The 22,429-nt window shown below is 38.6% G+C and overlaps 1 protein-coding gene across 4 annotated transcripts in view; it reads left to right on the top strand.

Annotated features, from left to right (window-relative positions):
* Positions 1-22,429, top strand: part of corin (corin, serine peptidase) — a 220,659-nt gene that overhangs the window by 45,971 nt on the left and 152,259 nt on the right. For all 4 annotated transcript variants that reach the window (XM_059989143.1, XM_059989144.1, XM_059989146.1 and 1 more), the window contains exon 4: positions 8,209-8,401. In XM_059989143.1, coding sequence (XP_059845126.1) covers positions 8,209-8,401 — 193 coding nt within the window. The remainder of the gene's footprint in view (positions 1-8,208; positions 8,402-22,429) is intronic.

The raw sequence follows: 22,429 nt of genomic DNA, 5'->3' as shown, positions 1-22,429 counted from the left end.
TTAATGGTATGCCAAAGGGTCTGTTTCCATTGTATATGACTTGTCTATGACTCTATTGTGACAATTGTCTAATTACTATGAGACGTCCACCCCAGAAAGAATTGGCCCCTTTTTGCATGGCGGAGATATGATTTAAATCTTTAAAGTGCTGTATGGGACAGAATGGAAAAAAGGCTATAGCTGCTGAGGGGAGGGGAGGTGGTGTCAGTTGTAGCCCATTGCAATACATTCATCTGTTGGCTAGAAATTTGTACTCAGATTCTGCTCTGGAGATTTGAGCATACAAATCCAGGCTGTGAAGCTAGTAAGTGATGGATGATGCACTGCGAGAGGTTTTCATCATTTGGACTCGTTGCAAGGTGATGGTGAAGGCAGTATTTGAAGGAATATATCTTTCCTGCACCTGACCCTCAGTAAAGTATAATTATAAAATTCAAAATAATTCCTTGGTTAAAATTAATTAGTCCATTTAATTAGTGGATTATTTGTAATAAATTGGTTTTGGTTTCTTTTTGCAAGGATTTGTAGTAGATCTTTACCTTGGGTGGCAAGTGAGAAGAATTTGTGTTAGGGAACCTCAAGAAAGGAATAGTTGAAATATCATTTGTTGCACACTTCTTGATACCTTCCAACTTGCAATAACCAGCAGAAATAATAATGTCTACACTACTTCATGAGAGTCAAGAGAGTATTGCTTTGTCCTTGCTTAGATCTTCTCAGAAGATGACTGTTTAAGATTATTGTAGACAAGTATAATTTATAAGGATATTCAGTGGGTACACAATTAAAAAAAAATCATTATATAGGATCTTATCTGACATATCTCACAATTGGATTGTGTCCTGTAGTGTTAGCTAAACCAGGCATTAAAGGAATCTGGAACTCAGTGGGTCAAGAAACATTTGTGGAGGCGAAGGGGTAGTCGATGTTTCAAAATGAGGCCATGCATCTGGACTGAGAGTGTAGAGGAGAGCTAGCCAAGTGAGAGGCAGCTAAGTGAGGAGGGGGATGGAAATAGTCAGTGAAGTGGATAAACAGCCCCAATCTTACATTTCCCTCTCACCTTTTTACACTGGTTATCTCCTCTCTACCCTCTTAGTCCTAATGCAGGGTGCTGTGTACTTAATATTTCAGTAATGTTGAGTAATATTGTGCATGTGCATATATATTCATTAAGCTTTCTTGTTTCAATAATTAATCACAGGTTATATGTAAAATACTTAAATTGCATATGTCATCACACTACCATGTGATACGTGCACATCTCGCTGAAAGTAACTTGAACTGCACCTGCATTTCTTGGACTCTCATGTTTCCTTTAATTAGATAAATGCTCTGAAGTTACAAAACATAACATTGGCGATGAAGTTTTTTTTAAATGAACCTAACATGGATTCATTTAACCCGCTCTGTTAAAGCAGAGCGAAACATTTGAACTAAAAATAACACTGTGATCAACTGAATTTAAAAGAAACAGCTCTGCACATGAAAATACGGTCCAGTTTCAAACAAAAGCTGCCAACACCTGCAGAAGGAAACACAAGATTGTATATTTTGAAAAAGAAAACTCAGAAAAAGCAATAATTTGGGATTCATAAAGAGTGAGTACCAGTGATAATAATCATTTAAAAAAATCAGAAATGGCAGGCTACATCAGAAAGATTGGCAAGTTTGATTATACAACAGGTAATTGGCTTACGTATATGATGCACCATCAATAACTCACGGAGATGTGAGGCGAGATATAGGCTTTTATTGGCTGGAAGAAAGAACAAGCAGCAAATGACCACCACACTACATCCTGGAGACTGAGGCCGAGGCTGTGTCTCCAATCGCCTTTATACCGGGGTCCGTGGGAGGAGCCACAGGAGCAGTCAGCGGGGGGGGGGGGGGGGGGGGGTGAGTCCAGACAGGTATATGTAGTTCACCACTGTACAATGACCTAATGGAACAGTATTTTGAAGAAAATTAAATAACCAATGAGAAGGAAGTGCCAATTTTAAGTTTATTGGGTTAAAAGACATACAGTTTGTTTTGAAGTTTGACTGCTCCATCCAAACCATCAGAAATGAGCTTTGATGCTATTATTAAAAGTAGTGTAGCAGCATTTAGAACCAAAACCATTGTTGCTAGCAGAATGCTCTAGGTTTCATAAGCAGAATCAAAAGGAAGGGGAGTCCATTTCAGTATATGTGGCTGAATTGAAATGTTTGTCTGCACATTGTCAGTTGTGTAATGGGCTTAATGATACCCTAACAGAGTGTCTAATTTGTGGAATCTTACACAAGAAAGCATTCAAAAACAATTGAAATGAAACACAACATACATTCAAATGAACAATTGAATTTGCTGTTTCAATGGAAACTGCAGACAGAGATGCAATTGTGTTGCAGTGAGGGATGAATATTTGGGTTACGTTATGGCAGTAGTTGACATACACCAAACAAATACAGATTTAAAGGTGAAACATGCAGGAAATGCAACAAAGTAGGACACATACAAGAGCACGTTGGGCAAATAAAAATAAATGGTCTGCTCAGGGATGAGAAAAAGCTAAAAGGTCAAATTGCAGTTTCAAAAAGAGCATGAATCTGCATATTATTGATGAAAAATCTAATAATGATGAGAATGAAACAGGATTGGAAATCCTTGAGATTTACCATTGGGAAACTAACAGGTGACAAGAAATATGGCTTACACCAGAAGTGAATGGCAAATTAATTAAAATGGAATTGGAGAATGGACATTGGGAAACGGATTATACTGTTTATCAATGATTTAGATGATGAAATAGATGGTTTTGTCGCCAAATTTGCAGATGATACGAAGATTTATGGAGGACCCTCCTCTGCATCACTCCCAGCTGAACACTTTGTAAACTCATGACTGTTCCCTGTGTCAATCCATGTTAATGACTATGATTTTTTAGTAGATGAACAGTTCTTGAGTGCAGTAACTCTGAGACTGAGAGTTTTAAGACCATAAGACGTAGGAGCAGAATTAGGCCATTTGGCCCATTGAGTCTGCTCCACCATTCAATCATGGCCAATCCTTTCTTCTCCCTCCTCAGCCTCACTCTCTGGCCTTCACCCAGTAACCTTTGATGTTGTGTCGAATCAAGAACGTATCAATCTCTGCCTTAAATACAACCAGTGACCTGACCTCCACAGCTGCCTGTGGTAATAAATTCCACAAATTCACCACCCTCTGCTGAAAGAAATCTCCCTGCATCTGTTTTGAAAGGGTGCCCCTCTATCCTGAGGCTGTGCCCTCTTGTCCTAGGCACTCCCGCCATGGGAAAACATCCTTTCCACATCTACTCTGTCCAGGCCTTTCAACATTCAAAAGGTTTCAATTAGATCTCCCATCATCCTTCAAAATTATAGCAAATACAGACCCTGAGCTATCAAATGTTCCTCGTGATAACCCTTTCATTCCCAAAATCATCTTTGTGAACCACCTCTGAACCCTCTCCAAGGCCAGCACATCTTTTCTCAGATCAGGAGCCCAAAACTGCTCACAATACTCAAAATGCGGCCTCACCAGTGTCTTATAACATCTCAGCAACACGTCCCTGCTCTTGCATTCTAGACCTTTTTAAATGAATGGTAACATGGCATTTGCCTTCCTCACCACAGACTCAACCTGCAAGTTAACTTTTAGGGTGTTCTGCACAAGGACTCTCAAGTCCCTTTGCATTTCAGAGTTTTGGACTTGCTCCCCATTTAGAAAACAGTCTGCACATTTATTTCTACCACCAAAGAGCATGACCATGCACTTTCCAACATTGTATTTCATTTGCCACTCTCTTGCTCATTTTCCTAATCTAAGTCCTTCTGCAGCCGACCTGTTTCCTCAACACTACCCACTCCTCCATAAATCTTTGAATCATCTACAAACTTGGCAACAAAGCCATCTATTTGGCCATCTAAATCATTGATAAACAGATAAAGAGAGTCAGTCCCAACACCAATCCTTGTGGAACACCACTAGTCACTGGCAGCCAACCAGACAAGGATCCTTTTATTCCCACTCGCTGCCTCCTCCCAATCAGTAAATACTCTAATCATACCAGGAACTTTCCTGTAATGCCATGGGCTCTTAACTTGGTAAGCAGTCTCATGTGTGGCACCTTGTCAAAGGCCTTCTGAAAGTCCAAATATACAACATCCTCTCCATCCCCTTTATCTATCATATGTGTAATCTCCTCAAAGAGTTACAACAGGTTTGTCAAGCAAGGTTTTCCCTTAAGGAAGCCATGTTGACTTTATCCTACCCTGTCCTATGTCCTCAAGTACTTCATAACCTCATCTTTATCAATTTAATCCAACATCTTCCCAACCATTGATGTCAGGCTAACTGGTCTATAATTTCCTTTCTGCTGTATTCCTCCTTTCTTAAAGAGTGGAGTGACATTTGCAATTTTCCAGTCCTCTGGCATCAGTCCAATGGTTTTTTGAAAAATCATTATTAATGCCTCCACAATCCTTATCACTATCCCTTTCAGCAACCTAGGGCGCAGTTCATGTGGTCCGGGTGACTTATAACCTTGGGTCTTTCAGCTTTTTGAGCGTCTTCTCCCTTGTAATAATAACTGCGCTGTCTTCTCTTCCCTCACACCCTTCAACATCTGGTACACTGCTGGTGTCTTTCACAATGAAGACTGATGCAAAATACTCATTTAGTTTATCTGCCATCTCCTTGGCTTCTGTTATTATTTCTCTGGCCTCTGTAAATTCTGGTTTTTCTAGTGGTCCTATATCCACTCTCATCTCTCAGTTTTTTACATACTTCTTTCCAATATTTTTATTAGTTTCTACATAGAATACAGAATACAAGAATGTGTAAAAAAAAACTACCAATTACATTATATCTGTTCATAATAACAATCTCATTACCTGTATTCATATAAGTTAATCAATAGTTATATTGAACTATACTTTATTACAAAAAAAAGAATCTAACCCTTACCAAGACTGAAGCTAGGAGCAAAGAAGGTAAAATACCTTCTCATATAATAAAAATTAATAATAGCCAACATCTGAGTTTAAACAATGACTTGAAAGCTTTGAAAATAATTCAGAAAAGGTCCCCACAATGTTTGAAAGTCTTGATGAGATTCAGAAATTGAACAACAAGCCTTCTCTAAATCTAAACATGACATAACATCACATAACCATTGAGCATGAGTAGGAGGAAAAACATCTTTCCATTTAAACAAATTTTTTACATACTTTGTTACTCTCCACTTTGTTAGCTTGATTCATATTTCATCCTTTCCCTCCTAATGATTCTTTTAGTTGCTTTTTGTAGGGTTCTAAAAGCTTCCCAATCCTCTATATTCCTGCTAATTTTTGCTTTCTTGTATGCCCTTTCTTTTGCTTTTACACTAGCTTTGACTTCCCTTGTCAGCCACGGTTGTACTATTTTGAGTATTTCTTCATTTTTGGAATACATCTGTCCTGCACTTCACTTTTCCCAGAAACTCACACCATCGCTGCTCTGCTATCATCCCTGCCAGCATCTCCTTCCAATTTACTTTGGCCAACTCCTCTTTCATACCACTGTAATTTGCTCTACTCCATTGAAATACTGCTGTGTCAGACTTTACTTTCTCCCTATCAAGTTGAATTCAATCATATTGTGATTACTGTGCCTATGTTTGTTTACCTTAAGCTCCCTAATCACTTCTGGTTCATTCCGTAACACCCAATCCAGTAGAGCTGATCACCTAGTAGGCTCAACAACAAACTGCTCTAAAAACCATCTTGTAGGTATTCATCAAACTCAATCTATTGAGATCCATTTCCAACCTGATTTTCCCAATTGACCTGCATGTTGAAATCTCCCATGACTATCATAACATTGCCCTTTTGACACACCTTTTCTATTTCCTGTTGTAATCTGTGGTCCACATCCCAGCTACTGTTAGGTGGCCTGTATTGAACTGCCATCAGGGTGCTTTTACCCTTGCAGTCTCTTAACTCAACCCACAAGGCTTCAACATCTTCTGATCCTATGTCGCAGCTTTTACTGATTTGATGCTATTCTTTACCAGCAGAACCACACCACCCCCTCTGCCCACCTTCCTATCCCTCTGATACAACACGGACATTTAGCTCCTGACTATAACCATCCTTCAGCCATGATTCAGTGATGGCCACAACATCATACCTGATAATCTGTTAATAGTACAACCTTACCTCTTTTACTCTGTGCTTTGAACATTGTAATTGCTATCCTTTTTGATTAGGCCTCCTTACTGCACTGATACTAACCCTGCTGGCTGCAATTTTGTCCTATCATCTGCCTGCCCTTCCTGACACACTATCTTTGCTTTCTTATTATCTGTCCTTTCCTGAGTCCCTTCACTCTGGTTCCCACCCCCCTCCCCGCCAAATCAGTTTAAACCCTCCCCAACTGCTCTAATAAACCTGCCCACGAAAATATTGATCACCCTCAGATTCAGGTGCAACCCATCAGTTTTGAACAGATCATATCTTCCCCAACTATCTGAAGCCGTGTCCCCTGCACCAGCTCCTCAGCCACACATTAATCTGCCAAATCATTCTGTTTATACCCTCACTAGCACGTGCCATAGGTGACAGACCAGAAATTACTTCCTGGGAGGTCCTGCTTCTCAGCTTTCTACCTAGCTCTCTAAATTTTCTATTCAGGACCTCTTTGCTTTTCCTTCCTATGTCATTGGTACCAATATATACTTGGTTCTTACTTTTCGGGTAAAATTTAACTGCCATAACTGCCCTTACCCTTTTATCCATCAATAAGATTCACACTTACCTTTGCCTTTGGCCTGACAGAGTAACTCAGATTACATATTCCCAAAGAAGTATAGAGTCCATTGCATCTATATAGACAACTCTTGCATGTCATTATTTCTGGTTCTGGATCCATATGTTCCTCAACTGGTTTCCACAATCACTATCATTGTATTTCAGGTTCCAGCACCAGTAGCTTCTGAGTACAGTTTGTCAACCCCCAGCAGCCTCTGTCATTACCCTCTCCCACCCTGGCACCATCAGCCATTTTACTTTGTTTGCTTCCATCTCTCATCCACCAGCTTCTGTCCTTCAGTTTCATCCCTTCCCCTCCCCAACTTTATCTGTAGATCATCCTTTACTCTTCCTTTTGTCTGCCCATAACCCACTGTCCGAAACACCACTGCTTTTAAAAGCATCACCTCTCCTTTTAAAAATGGAATTCTTTCCCTTCCACCCTTAGTCCTGATGCAGTGTTTTCACTTGCACCAATCATTTTTTCAAAGAGTTATTAAACTAAGCAGTCCCACAGAACTATATGAAAATGCAGAGGAATTATCATTCCAACCTAGGCTGTATTTATTCTCCAGTCATTACTACAAGAGGCAGATGTCCTGATCTACATTGGTGTTTGGAATTTGTAATGCCTAGATTGATTATTGTGTTTCCTTTATTACAGGTACTGAATGAATGCTCCTGTTCCTCAGTCCCCTTCCATTCTGCTGTAGCTTCTGGCTCCCACCATGCTCTGGGAAAATGCCTGGGCTTTGCAAGAGCAGTATGGCTGGTTAAATCAGAGAGGTGTAATCACTAACAAATTAAAGTGGTACCCTGTTCTTTGTGAGCCATTTGGCCACCTGCCCATTTTGCCCCACTCCAGTGACACCAAATTGCTGATTTGGAGCATTCTTCCTGTAATGGAGTCACTTCCCCATGTTTCATATCCAGCTGATCTCACATGCAAATATTCATGGACATTGGATTTCCCCTTAGTGTACTTTGACTTCTAAATAATTTTCAAATTTCCCCATTAAAATTTTTAATACTTCTGTCCCCATGAGATGTACATTTATTTTCACTAATGTCTTCCCATTACATACTCATGGAACTCTGAGTCTTGTTACTTTATTTACATTTTTAATTTCTCTAGTTATTTTTAAGTGACAGCACTCGGGACATGTTTGTTTAAAATATAATTTTTGTATTTTTATGATAATGACTTTGAAAGGACACTTTGTGAATCACATGCTCCCCAGTTTTCGTGCTTGCCTTATTTATGTTTTCCTTTAATTAACCTTTTTTTAAATACCTGATATGTGAATTTGTCTTTGCTGTTCACCTTCCAAAATTGAGTCCTTATGCTGAAATGTGAACATTATACCTACTCCTCTTTAACAAATATTATTTTTGTTTGCTTATTTTATAACAGATCAGTGTAACAATGAGAGCCGCAGCCCATGTGAAATGCTGCCCTTTCATCAGACTATTTCATATCTCGACACCGTACAGCTGGGCCATTATTCCTTTATCTTCCATTGGCTCCAAAAATTGAAATGCTATAAACATATCTTGCTGTTTTGGTGCAGCATTGCCTTTCCAGGGTGCATCAATGACACTGAGAGGTATGTGAATAGGAAAGCTTTCTGCTTTTTATTTGTGCAAGGCTCCGTGCAGGGAGGTATGGGCTGGTGAGTAGTACAGATGCTCAACATTGATGGGAGGGGCTTAGAACTGAAGCTTGGATGATATAATGTGTATGGGGGGCCATGTTGGGGACTTTTCTTCTACAGGTTGACAGAAGGCCAAGCTCCTACTTTCTCACTTAGCATTTCCTCTGTGACATGCTGTAAGCTGTTATTTAGACCAAAGGCATAGTGGTAATGTTTTTTTATGTGTACTTTGTTATTCCCTTGGTGTTGATGTTAATTAATTAATTAGAAGTATTTCCTTTAAATCTAAGACCAGCTTGGTAATTTCACTTTCCTGTCTTTTGGTTCTTCAATGATCACTTACACTTACATTATTTAATGATTTTCTCTATTGTCTATTTTTTCCATTGTTACATGGAATTTGTGGCTGATTTTGACTTACTATAACATGTATATAACTGAGATTAGGTCCTACTTTTGTGTAATATTATTGACCATCAATTTAGTGAATTTGCCTTCTGAATTATTTAATTTTCTACCCTTGCTCCCAGTGATCTCTACTTTTAGACATTGATCTTTGTCTGCCAATCAAATGATTTTGATTATTTCAGATCAATTATTTTTGAAATCAATTGATCTGAGTTCCCAGCTGGCAGTGAACTCATACAGTGAAAAGCCACTGGCAAACCTAATTAGTAGTATCTTCTCCAAGTTATTTAGGGATAGTATTTTTTCATGAAATGCATCTACCAACTTCACTTTCAGTGTTTAAGATATGGAGCTCTATACAACTTTGCTTTAAGTTCAGGCAAATGATTAATCTTGGCTATCTTATTTTCATCAATTTAGTTTATCATTAACATGTCTCAATAGATTAGTGAATTGTATTAATTTAACACCAAGCAAGGATCAAATAAAATACCTGTTAACATGATAAAATTGTTCCCAGGAATCTTTACAAACAAATTATTAATACCACTAAGATAAAAAAAAGTATTAGGATATGAGACCAAAGACCTGGTCAAAGAATTCAGTTTTAAAACATTGGCTGAAAGGAAGAGATTGGGGAAGAGGTGGAACATTTTCAAAGTACATTTATTATCAAAGCATCTACACAGCATTAAACCCTGAAATTTGTCTTCCCCATAGACATGAAACAAAGAAGAACCATGAAACTAAAGAAAAACATGAAACATCAAACCCCCTGCAACATGCACAAAACAAGCACATAAAAGGCTACAAAAAAATAGTGAAAACACAGAATATAAAACACAAAATCAAAAGACCAGTACAGCTCAGTGTTCATTAGCTGTAGGCTGCCCCAAGTCAAAAATTGTCCGGAAGTTGTAACAAAAAACAGCAACCTGATCTAGTACTAGAAACTAGAACACAACATAAACCTGAAATCTACAATTTGCACCAATTAAACCTAGCTCTAGCTCCAGTCACTGACAGCATCGAGGGAGCGAGAGGGAGATCACTGTGAGAGACCAGCACATGCAGACACATTCTCTGGCAGCAGCCAGCGAGAGGCTGGTAGACAGTGTTTGCCTTTCACAACTGCCTTGGTGACTTAAATAATTCTCAGCACTTTAATCGGCAAGAGGTAGAGTATATCGGGCTTGTACCACCTGGCTTCCTGGCCTACGTGCTGCACGCTTTGGTCACAACCTCATCAAAAACTCAATGACAGTAAAGTGTAAGGTCACCCAGTCGGCCCGAAATCAACCTGCCAGAAAACTAATAGTAGCAGAATCATACCTGAAATAAAAAGATGTGAAAAAGTAAAAGGATTTGCTTTGTGACCCGTCTTGGTGATCTCGCCTTTGGTAGTGTTGTTTGCTGACATCATCTTTCAGGTTTCAGACAGAAATTTAGGAGCTTATGTCATTGACAATGAAATGCATTCCCACCATTAGTAACATGATTAGATTCAAGGATATTGAAGGGGACAAAAGTGGAGATTTTGTAACTGAGTTATAGAAGCATGGCACAATGGATACTGGGCATTTGAAATGGAAACAGAATGGTGTAAGTACTTGATAGGTCAAGCAGCATCATGAAAATATAAAAAGAGCTTAGTTACAGATTAAAAACACTATCAGAAAAGTAATTCACCCAATATTGATAGATCTTCTCCACAAAGCTTATTGTCTGGTGTTACTTATAGCCACGTCTGATGATGCCTCTTTGTTGAGGGTAATTCCATTAGGTTGCTAGTGTTCCAGAGCTTCTGAAGTAATTCCAGGTATTGATTTTGGGCAGAAACTTAACGCTGAAACTTCTAAATGGGAGCTCAGGAGTTAAAAATGGTCCAATTTTACATCTGAACCTGCCCCTCCCAGTAGAAGTCCTAGCCCAAATAGCATTTTGAGCAAAGCAAATAATCAACCTATTTAGTTCACCTATCTTGTGATCCTTTAATAATCTGAAATCCTCTTAAAACCTCAAGATTTCTGTCACTTGTGGTTGAAAATCTGTTCCCCTTTTTAGTATCATTTTTAACAAAATAAGTAACTAAAATGGAAATTTTGGTTTATTTTTTACTTTTTATAAATATGGCTCCTGTACGCTTTAAGTGTGATACATGATAAAAAGCTTATTTCAAGCTTGAAAAATCTTTGTCCACTCCCTTCAAAATGCATAGGGAAGTATAATTTGGAATGTTATTTCCTTGAGTTCTGAGATTGGCTATGTACTTACAGAGTTAAGCAGCATGGAAGCAGGTGCCTCAGCTCACTGAACGTAAAGCTCCACCTCTTTACATGTTCTCCTTTTATCAAAGGTTTATCTTCATGTAAGGAAAGCAGAACTGCACTCCAATTAGGGATTCATCAGAGTGTAAAGTAATTTTTAAATAACATCTTTGGAGTGTTACCTTTCTAAGCCTTGCTACTAGCCTTAGAATATTTAACAGCCAAGAATATTTTGCTGAAAGTTTGAGTGATCAGTAAAATCTCAGACTCTTTCACAATCCAATACCTTGAATGCATTTCCATCCATTGCATAATTCATATCTACACTAATCCTAAAGTTCAAAATGAAATTTATTATCAGAGTACATACATGTCACTACATAAAACCCTGAGATTCTTTTTCTGCGGGCATATTTAGCAAATCTATAGAACAGTAACTGTAAACAGGATAAATGGACAGCAAACTGCAAATTCTACAATTTTTTATTGGTTTTTCCTGTATTAATTTGCAATGATCTTTTCTTAGCACCTTGATCTAGATTGCACATGTCAATATTATTCCTTCTCTGCTGAATTTTAGAATATGCAAAAATTAGCACATTTTTCAAACTAAAGTTATTTAAAAAACAATTGAACATATATTTGTGGCACTTCCCCAGAAGTCAGTCAGATTTTCAGCTACACACTCATCTCCAACAATCTGTCAGACACCCTTGCACCTTTCAAATCGTCTTTTGTGGGAGATAGGTTTCAATACTTCCCTGAAAAGGATGATATTAGGCTGAATCCAGTTGAACTCTTCTGACAGCCCATCACCCTGAGTTGCTTCCACTCACTCGAAGCGCCTGGTGAAGCACTGTAAGGTCTCAGATGGTGAACTGCTGAAATGCCTTTGATGAAAGGCAGGCCAGTTGGCAGAGTTTGGCTTTCTGTCAAAATCGACAAGGGTTTGTCATGGTTTCAAAATGTCTCTGATGAAGGTAAACTAAAACAATTTTTAAAATGAATTAATTTCCTGCTCCAAACTTTTTATTCAGGAATTCACTGGGAATGGGGATTTTTATCCTGTGTCTGGTCCTGGTGACGTGAAACTAGAGACAGATTTTAGCGGGTAATCCAGTACAACCTCAGCATGTCTGGGCTCCACCGCTTGGCTGAGGTATCTGCCATAATCTTGCAGCCTGTTAAGCTGAAACAAACCCCAGCAATCGCATTGGGGGAAAATATAAGCAGTGTATTTAATTTATCTAAATCAATTTTAACATTTTAATTTTGTATTTGTATTGCTGCTTATTATATTTTTTATTTGGATTATATTTTAATAATGTTTTTTATCTTTTTGACATATTTTCGACATATCTTGAGTTATTTTAAGAGGTTTTGAAATGTCAGCAGGCAATTGGCACCTCAGTACACATGCATTGTGCTTTGTGAAACTGCAGAGTGATACTTGGTGCTTACGTTTGCTTCTGTTAGGAGGTGACTAGGATGAACATATTGACATGTGATGTGATAAGTGTCAGCTTAGAGGGCCTGCCTTGGTTTGGACCGATTTCCCTGCATATAAACATATGCAGTAGGAACTATTGAACCTATTTCACCATTTAATTATTTCATTGCTGATTTTGCTGTAAACTCCATCTGTGCTTTCCTGTCTATTTTGACAAACTTTCATTACCTTGCTATCACTGACTTGAAAATACTCCAAACAAAAAATTTGCTCATTAAAGCAAATAGCTCATCAACCAATTTAGTGCCAGTAACTCAATAAAAGCATGCATACTGGATCAACAGGTTCAGCTGTTCAAACCATTCTGTTGTCAAGAATGGGAAGGAAATGTCATCTAAGTCACTTCAACCATGGAATCATTGCTGATGCCAGAGAGTGTGGTTTGAGTATCTTAGAAGCTGCTGATTTCCTGGGATTTTCATGTTTTCATGCACAACCACCCCTAGAGTTGATCAAGAACAGTGTGAAAAACGAAAAAAAAGCATGCAGTGAGCAGCAGTTCTGTGGGTGAAGATGCATCATTAATGGGACAGGTGAGAGGAGAATGGCCAGACTGGCTCAAGCTGCCAGGAAGGCGACAGAGACTCTGATAGCCATGTGATGTGTAGAAGAGCATTTCTAAATGTATGGCATGTTGAACTTTGAAGTGGATGAGCTTCAGCAGCAGAGTAAAATGAACGTACACGTAGTGACTGAAGAGTACCTACAGTGGTACTTAATAAAGTGGCCACTGGATATATTTCCACAGCCCATGAGGAAGGAAGTACTGAAAGTACATGAAATTTTTAGAGGAAAAATGTTGCCTCATTTCTGTCTTGGAGGGTGACCTTTTTAAAAAATAGGGGCCCCACAGAAGAAAAAATCTTTTCCTCTTCTAGCTTGACAAGACCTCTCAGAATCTTGTGTGTTCCAGTTAAGTCCCCTCTTTCTCTCACTCTTCTAAACTCTGGTGAATACAAACCTAGTTTATCCAATTTTTCCTAATCGGACAGACTGCCCATTCTAGATATTTCTCCAGTAAATTTTTAATGAATTGTTTTCAATGCATGAACTAGGTTCATTAAATGAAAAGGTCAGAATTGTACACAAATATGGATTCAACATACCCTAGGTAATCAAAGCATTTTGTTTGTCCTCAGTTCTCACATCAATGAACAATGATATTGTTCGATTCTCTCATTAATTGTATTTGCAATTTAAACTTTTTGAATCAGACACTATAAACACTCCGAATCTTCTGCATCTCAGGGCTCGGTCAGACTGAATATTTTCACATTTTCCCAATTATGTTCCAGTGTACATGCAGCAAAAACCCATGTTATGTTTCCTTCATAATTAAGCTTGCTTTTCTACCTACATTTATCAAAAGTAATGCAAATTGTCCAGTACATCATGCCTCATGGGCCTGGCTGAGTTTTTCCAGGAGGTGACTAAACAAACTGATGAAGGTAGAGGAGTGGTCAGATAGACAGACAGACAGACATACTTTATTGATCCCGAAGGAAATTGGTCATGGGCTTTAGTAAGGTTCCCCATGGTAGGCTGATTCAGAAAGTTATGAGACTATGATCTATGGAAACATTGCTGCATGGATTCAGAATTTGCTTGCTCACAGAAGGCAGAGGATGGTAGCAGATGAGAGTATTCTGCCTGGATGTCGGTGACTAGTGGGATCTGACGGGTCTTCTGGGACCCCTGCTCTTCATGATTTCTATAAATGACTTGGATGTGGAATTCAAATGGTGGGTTGGTACGTTTTCAGATGATGCTCAGGTTAGTGATGTTCTGGGTAGTGTGGAAGGTTACAACAGGGTATTGATGGGGCGCTGAGCTGAGTAGTAGAAGATGGAGGTCAGTATGAAAACATATGAAGTGATATACTTTGAAAGATCAAACTTGAAGGCAAATTGCAAGAAAAAGAGCAGGATAATTATGAAGAAAGCATAGCAATGCCTCTACTTCCTTAAAAGATCATGAAGATTCAGCATTAAATCTAAAACCTTGACAAACTTCAGTCGCTATGCGGTGGAGAGTATATTGACTGGCTGATCAATATAACTGTTGTAGGAAAGCAGAATCCCTCATCAGGGACCCTCAGCACCCAGAACATGCTCTCTTCTTGTTACTGCTTTCAGGAAAAAGGTACAGGAGCCTAAGACTCTCACCACCAGGTTCAAGAACAGTTATTACCCCTCAGCCATCAGGCACTTGAACCAAAGGGGATAACTTTACTCAACTTCACTTGCCCCATCATTGAAACGTCCAATAGACTCTATGGGCCAGTTTGAAAAGGTCAAGATGTTGGGGATGGAGGAGAAGATCAGGCCAATGTTCAGCTCACTGCTCATGTGATTTACTCACTGTGGTGAACTACCTATGTGGTGAACACTCTGTTGACCTGAGGCTGCGGACTGCAAATAACAGGCTCCTGGGTCGGCTGTGACTGGCTTCATGACTGTGGACTCACTTTCATGAACTTCAGTTCTGATTATTTTTGTTTACTTTTATTGTTTGCAAGATATATTTCTTTTTCTGCATACTGGGTGTTTGACAGTCTTTTTTAACGGGCTCCTTTGGGTTCCTTAATTGGGCTGCCTATAAGGAGATGAATCTCAAAGTTGTGCATAGTTGACATTATTGATAGTAAGTGTACTTTGAACTTTGACCTCCAGGCATAATACATTCCATTTCCTACCACCCACTGCCCTCTGTGAGCTGAGCCATGAGGAAATGTTGTAATTCTATAAATCTCTGATCAGTCTGCACTTGGAGTACTAAGTTCTGTTCTGGTCACCTCATTATAGGAAGCCTGTGAATGCTTCTACACCTTCTCTAAAGTAGATTTGCTAGGATGCCGTTTGAATTAGAGGACATGATATATGGGGAAAGATTGAGGAAGTGAGGACTTTTATTTTTGGAGTGATGTAAGATGGCAGCTGACTTGATAGATGCATTTAAGATTATGAGAGGAAGAGGCAGAGTGGAGTGCTGGTGCCTTTTTTCCCTGTTTTGCAATAGTCAATACAAGAGGGTCCTTTCAAGATGAGTGGAGTCATCCAGTCCCACTCACATCTATGGTGATGCAGTGCTTTGAGAGGTAGGTTATGGCTAGGATTAACTCTTGTCTCAGGACCTGGACCCACTGCAATTTCACAATCCCCACAACAGGTCTACAGCAAATATAATCTCATTGGCTTTACGCAAGTACATCAGTAATACCTGTGTCAGAATGCTAGCTATTGACTGCAGCTCAGTGTTTAACACAATCATTCTGACAGTTCTGATTGAAGAGCTCCAGAACCTGGGCTTATCTACCTGCTTCTGCACCCTGATTCTCATCTTCCTAACCAGAAGACCATAATCTGTGCAGGTTCAAAACACCATTTCCACCTCATTGACAATCAACACTGGTGCACCTCAGGGATGTGTGCTTATCCCACTGTTTACTCTCTTTACTGTGTGGCTAGGCACAGCTGAAATGCCATCTATACATTTGCTGACGACAAAACTATTGTTGCCAGAATTTCGGATGGTGATGAGAGGGTGTACAGGAGCAAGATATATCAAGTGGTGTTGCAGCAACAACTTGAACTCAACATCTGTAAGACCAAAGAACCGATTGTGGACTTCAGAAAGCGTAAGATGAGGGAACACACACCAGTCCTCATTGAGGGATCAAAAGTGGAGAGTGCGAGGAATTTCAAGTTCCTGGATGTCAACATCTCTGAGGATCTATCCAGGGCTCAACATATTAATACAGCTACAAAGGAGGCATGACAGCAGCTATATTTCATTAGGAGTTTGAGGAGATTCGATTTGTCACCAAAGACACTTGAAAATTTCTACTCATGTACCATGGAGAGTGTGGTGAACTACATATACCTGTCTGGACACACCCCTCTGCTGACTGCTCCTGTGGCTCCTCCCACTGACCCCGGTATAAAGGCGATTGAAGTCTGAGCCCGGCCTCTCAGTCTCCAGGATGTAGTATGGTGGTCAACCACTGCTTGTTCCTTCTTCCAGTCAATAAAAGCCTATCTCTCGCCTTTACGTCTCAGAGAGAGTTATTGATGGTGCATCAGAGAACATTCTAACTGGCTGCATCACTATCTGGCATGGTGGGGGGGGGGGGTCTACTGCACAGGATTGAAATAAGCTACAAAGTATTGTAAACTTAGTCATCTCCATCATGAATACTAGCCTCCGTAGCGTCCAGGACATCTTCAAGAAACAATGTCTCAAGAATGGGACTTCCATTAAATCGTTTCATTAATCCTTCATTAAAAAACCCCCATCACCCAGGTCATGCCCTCTTCTCATTGCTGCCATCAGGAAGGAGGTACAGGAGCCTGAAGGCACACACTTAAAGATTCAGGAACAGCTTCTTTCCCTCAGCCATCCAATATCTGAATAGACATTGAACCCATGTACACTACCTCACTACTTGTTTTTATTAGTATTTTTGCACTACTTATTTCATTTAACTATTTAATATATGTATATATTTACTGTAATTCAGTTATTTCTCTATTATTTTGTATTGCACTACAAAGACAACACACTTGACAATATGTGCCAGTGATATTAAACCTGATTGTGATTCTGGGGAGATGTCAGAAGTAGGTCTCTTTATACAGAGAGTGATAGGTGCCCAAAATGCTTTTCTAGGGCTGGTAGTAGAGGCACATACAATGGGGACATTTGAGAGACAGATGTATGGATGTAAGAAGAACAGACACTTATGGACAGTTTAGGAGGGAAGGGTTTGATTGATAGTGGAGGAGTTTACAAGGTTGTCACGTTGTGGGTCAAAAGGATGTATTGTGCTGTACTCGTCTGTGTTCTATATTCGGAGTACCAGAGTACCATAAACTTATCCATCGCTTTACAATCACCTTGGCTTGGGAACTCCAGCCACTACAAGCTTTACCCCTTCTAGTGGGACAAGGCCCCATGAGCCAAAAGACTCTGGCCCTTTAACTATCCCAAACATGAGAGAAATTTCAACATACAATGGCAGTCTACTTCTTTAGGAATCACAGTTTAATTCCTCCTGTCACTGTGAGTAAAGTGGCAGCAAAGTTAATGCCTCATGAGGTTTTATGTAGTATGCAGAATTAACCTTTTAAATCCCAAGATCCATTCTTCTACTGTGGAGTACAGTATCCTGCAAATCAGTTCATTGTGCAGTCGTTATAGTTCACCTGTCAAAAGCAATTTTAAAGGACAATATAATTCACAAAAGTGGTCTGGCCCATTGAATGTTAAAGCCAGTAAATATTAAAGGAAACATTTATAATCTCCTATTAGACTTGCTCAGCCATTTATTCACATAATCAAACTTATTCTGCAGAGGAAGATCAAGTCTTTTAGGGCATTAAGTTTAATAAATTATCTTGTGTGTAAATATCATTTCTATGCCCAGTTTTAAACTATTTAAAATACTACCTCATCAGACTGACTTTTTGGTTTTACAGATCCCGTTTGAAAATCTATTTTAGATTAGAGTGGTAAAATTTACTGGTTGAGTGCATCATAGCATAGGTCAGAGGTCATGAGTAACCTCATCCAAGATCGGCGGAGTAGTAGTTGTTGTGAAACAGGGGAGTAAATGAAAACACAAAATATTGTCATTTCAGTGTTCGTACATTCCTTTAGCAATTCCTTGAACTTAAAACAATATTAGTTAAGTGTCAGAGAACATAATTGCATCATAAATGTCAAATTTTCAATATAAATATTTTAATAAATGAAGCATGCAAGCAAAGATATTCCACAAATATACATTATATTTATTTTAAATAGTGTGGTATGTTGGATCTTCAGTCTATTGAAGGATGTTATCTTCTGCAGTAAAGTCAGTAAGTCTAAATTTTAATTAAGCACCAACAGTTGTGTGGTTTAAATAAATCTTATTGGTTGAATAAAAATGTTGGTTTATAGGAAAGAGTTATCTGATTATGGGCAAATCTATTAAGAACATATGAGAGAGCTGTGTCTGTTGCTCTGAATCTCCTGGTGTTGTTGTAGAACCCTGAAATGTTTATAGTTGTTAAACAGAATGGTGGTAAAATTCAGGTACCTAGGTTGTGACTCTGGGAGCTCTGTTGAAAGAGTGTCTATTTTTGTAAAACATACAAAGTTCGTGTTAAGCCAAGTATACTAATTTATTCTGCCTTACTTTGTTTCTGAATTTATTAATGTAAAATAAAGCTTCATGCTTACAGTCCAGCTAAAGCATTACTTAAAACAAAGATGACGTATGTGCTTGGGGTTACTGATATCAGGATATTTTGTAAGAGCTCCTTTCATCAGTTTGTAGTCCCAACCATCTTCAGCTGCTTCTCGACTGATTGCTGATAATCTTATGGTGTTCAGTTTTATCGTGCAGACAATAAAGTAACTGATCTTCATTTAGGAAAAGTGCCAAGTAATTTTGTCATGCAGGTAATGCCCCTCCCAGTTCCTTTTGATATTTAATTGATTAATTAAATCTTTAACAGGCTTTGTTATAGCAGGTGACTTCCTTCCATATAATTATTAAAGTTCCAAATCTAAGAAACCCACAGTCAACATCTTGGAAACAACTTTGACCGAGAACTTGACTGGATCAGATACACAAATATAATCACATCCTGATTTTCCCCCCAAAACTTCCTACCACCTACCAGGCATATCGGAAAAATGATTGGATACTTGTCACTACCTGAGTGAGCATAGCTCAAAGGACACTTGAAGAACACCCCAACCCCAGAAAAAAGTTGTTCTTCACTACTTTGTTGAAAGAAATTGGGAATAGAAAATAATGCTTGGCTTGGCATTAAACCTTAAAGAATTGAGATTGTTAAAATGATAAAGTTAGAAAAACAATTAAGATCTTAAGCTATAATCTGTTTAATGCTATTCAATTCTAAATGTATCATTAGTGTAGAATTTGATAATTACGTAGAATGTGTAATAATCCATAAATCTATTGGAAGAATTCTTCCATAACATCTTCAATTCTGCTAAGATTGCTGGAGTTTTGCTGAAAGTTGTCTGTAAGTAGATACTCCTTTGAGGGGGTGGGGTGAAACTGAGAGCCAGAAAGGTGATTGGAAAAAGGGATACAGAGCTGGAGAAGGGAAAGGATCATGGGTTGGGAGGCATAAGGAGAAAGAAAGGGAGAGGGGAGCACTGGGGGGAGATGGAGAACACACAGAGTGATGGGCAGAAAGAGAGAAAAAAAAGGAGGGGAAAAAAGCTAAATATATCAGGGATGGGGTAAGAAGGGGAGGAGGGGTATTAATGGAAGTTAGAAAAGTCCTCTACTGTCAAGATGAAGCCACACTCATGTTGGAGGAACAACATCTTATATACTGGCTGGGTAGCCTCCAACCTGATGAACATTGACTCTCTAACTTCTGTTAATGCCCCTCCTCTCCTTCCACCAGCATGTTGTGTGTGTTGTTTGAATTTCCAGCATCTGCAGATTTCCTTGTGTTATACTATTCAGTTGATTGATTCAAGCATGCTTAAGTGCAGCAATCAGTCATGTGCCCATCCATGGTGGAATAATACCTACAAGCAATAGGTGAAGCTTCATGGCATAGTGGTTCTGGATCTGGCAGATATTTGTATTTATGAAAGGGAAGCCTGGAAACTGCAAGTACATCTGGATAATTTCACTGATCACAACTGAGTTTGGAGTTGCTTCTGATCGGTGGATCTCTCATAAAACCTTGTAAAGCAAAGATAGCAATGGGCAGGTAATAAATCAGACTACGATGTTGCTCATTTTTCCTTCTCAAGCTTTTAGAGTTTTTACAGATAGAATGTCAGGGAATTAATCTGTTTGTTCACTGTTACTTGTTGACAGACAATGTGATAAGTACTTGGCATGCTTTTTTCCAGACTTGTTAAATGGTACTCCAGTAATGAGGTAGTGCACATATTTATAAATTTAGTGAAATTGTTTTCAGTGATACTTTTGTTATTGTCAAAGATCTTAATTTGGATAAGATGAAGATTTCTAGGAACTACTTTACAATCACAGTTTTCAATAACGTGAATGGACTTTAACTTCAGTTATCTTGTGAAAAACATTAGACCTCAATAAATAAAATACACAATAATCATACAGAGTTTTTGCTTTTAAATGCAGAATCAGTGGCCTGTTTTAAAGCAACTGTATATTATTCTCCAAATAAAGAATTGTAATTCAGTACTCTCTCTAGTCAGTAACATTGTGCTATGTCTGTTTTCTACATTAGAAATCAATGTAATCTATAGTTGTAAATTGTAATTCTGTTCCCTGTTTTGTGTTTGAGGAATTTTTCACTTCCTCTAGTTGGTGAGCTTTGATCAGGTTTAAATGAAGCTCTTGTAGGAAAAGATATTAGAATTATCATATTTGGTATACATTTCTGGATTTTGCTGTAATAATGTTTGGTGGAGTACTAAATAGTATGCATGACTTGGCAAAAACTGTTACTTGATGTGAGTGTGCTTTGATTAGTGTGTTTCTTTTCAGGCTAATATGGCCGTTGGCTTCATCCAACGGATGAATATACTCTGGAATTTAGAAGGATGAGAGGGGATCTAATTGAAACATATAAGATTATTAAGAGATTGGACACACTGGAGGCAGGAAGCATGTTTCCGCTGATGGGTGAGTCCAGAATTAGAAGCCACAGTTTAAGAATAAGGGGTAGGCCATTTAGAACGGAGATGCGGAAAAACTTTTTCACCCAGAGAGTGGTGGATATGTGGAATGCTCTGCCCCAGAAGGCAGTGGAGGCCAAGTCTCTGGATGCATTCAAGAGAGAGTTAGATAGAGCTGTTATAGATAGCGGGGTCAAGGGATATGGGGAGAGGGCAGGAACGGGGTACTGGTTGTGTATGATCAGCCACGATCACAGTGAATGGCGGTGCTGGCTAGAAGGGCCGAATGGCCTACTCCTGCACCTACTGTCTATTGTCTATTATCCTTCCTCACTCTCTCTTCACTTATTCTATCCAGTTACAGAAGGATATTCATTTTAGTTACTACAGGCGATCAACTTTATTCCTTTTTCCATGCCCCTGAATCAGGTGAGAAAATGATCATGTATCGTAAGGTGGGCCATAATTGTTGTCATTTTGGATGTCAAATTTTGTTTGATAACGTTACTGGATAGTCAGATTTGAGGATGCAATTTGAACCAGACTTGGCAGGAAATTTATGTCCATTAATTTGAAGTGTATTGGATATTCAAATTATATCTTGTTTCTTATGTATGCAGATAAGATTCTGAGTAATACCAAATAGAATTCTTTCTCGTTGCCATGTGTTTTCCTCATAATGAAGATAAGTTTCAAATTAAAAATTTGAACTAGGTTAACTTAGCTTTATTTAGATTTTAAACTAATTTAGTTTTGCATTTTATCAAAATAAGCAAATCGAACTCCACCCACATATAGTCTTACTTGGCTTGCAGAGTCCTTTGTTCTATAATGCTATATAATTATCACTTGTGAGTGATAAGTATGTAGCATAGAAAAGAGTACAAGACACTGGATGCCATAAGCTCACATATTAGCTCAGTCATAGTTGAAGATATTGGATCAGGTGACTGAGAGCTTTATTAAAGAAAACATTCAGAAGGAAACAGTGTTGAGTCAATTATAACTCAGTTATAATTCATTAAAGAAAATGAATTTTGGAGCAAAGTATTCAGATAATTTAATTACATATCCTGATCTGAAAAAGTCCTTAATTCAGAATTCTATGAGGGGTGATTGATAAGTTCATGGCCTAAGGTAGAAGGAGGCAAT

This window comes from Hypanus sabinus, chromosome 14 (assembly GCF_030144855.1).
Source record: "Hypanus sabinus isolate sHypSab1 chromosome 14, sHypSab1.hap1, whole genome shotgun sequence".
NCBI classification, from domain to species: Eukaryota; Metazoa; Chordata; class Chondrichthyes; order Myliobatiformes; family Dasyatidae; genus Hypanus; species Hypanus sabinus.
The sequence above is the reverse complement of the archived record's forward strand: the minus strand, read 5'-3'. Positions and strand labels throughout refer to the sequence as shown.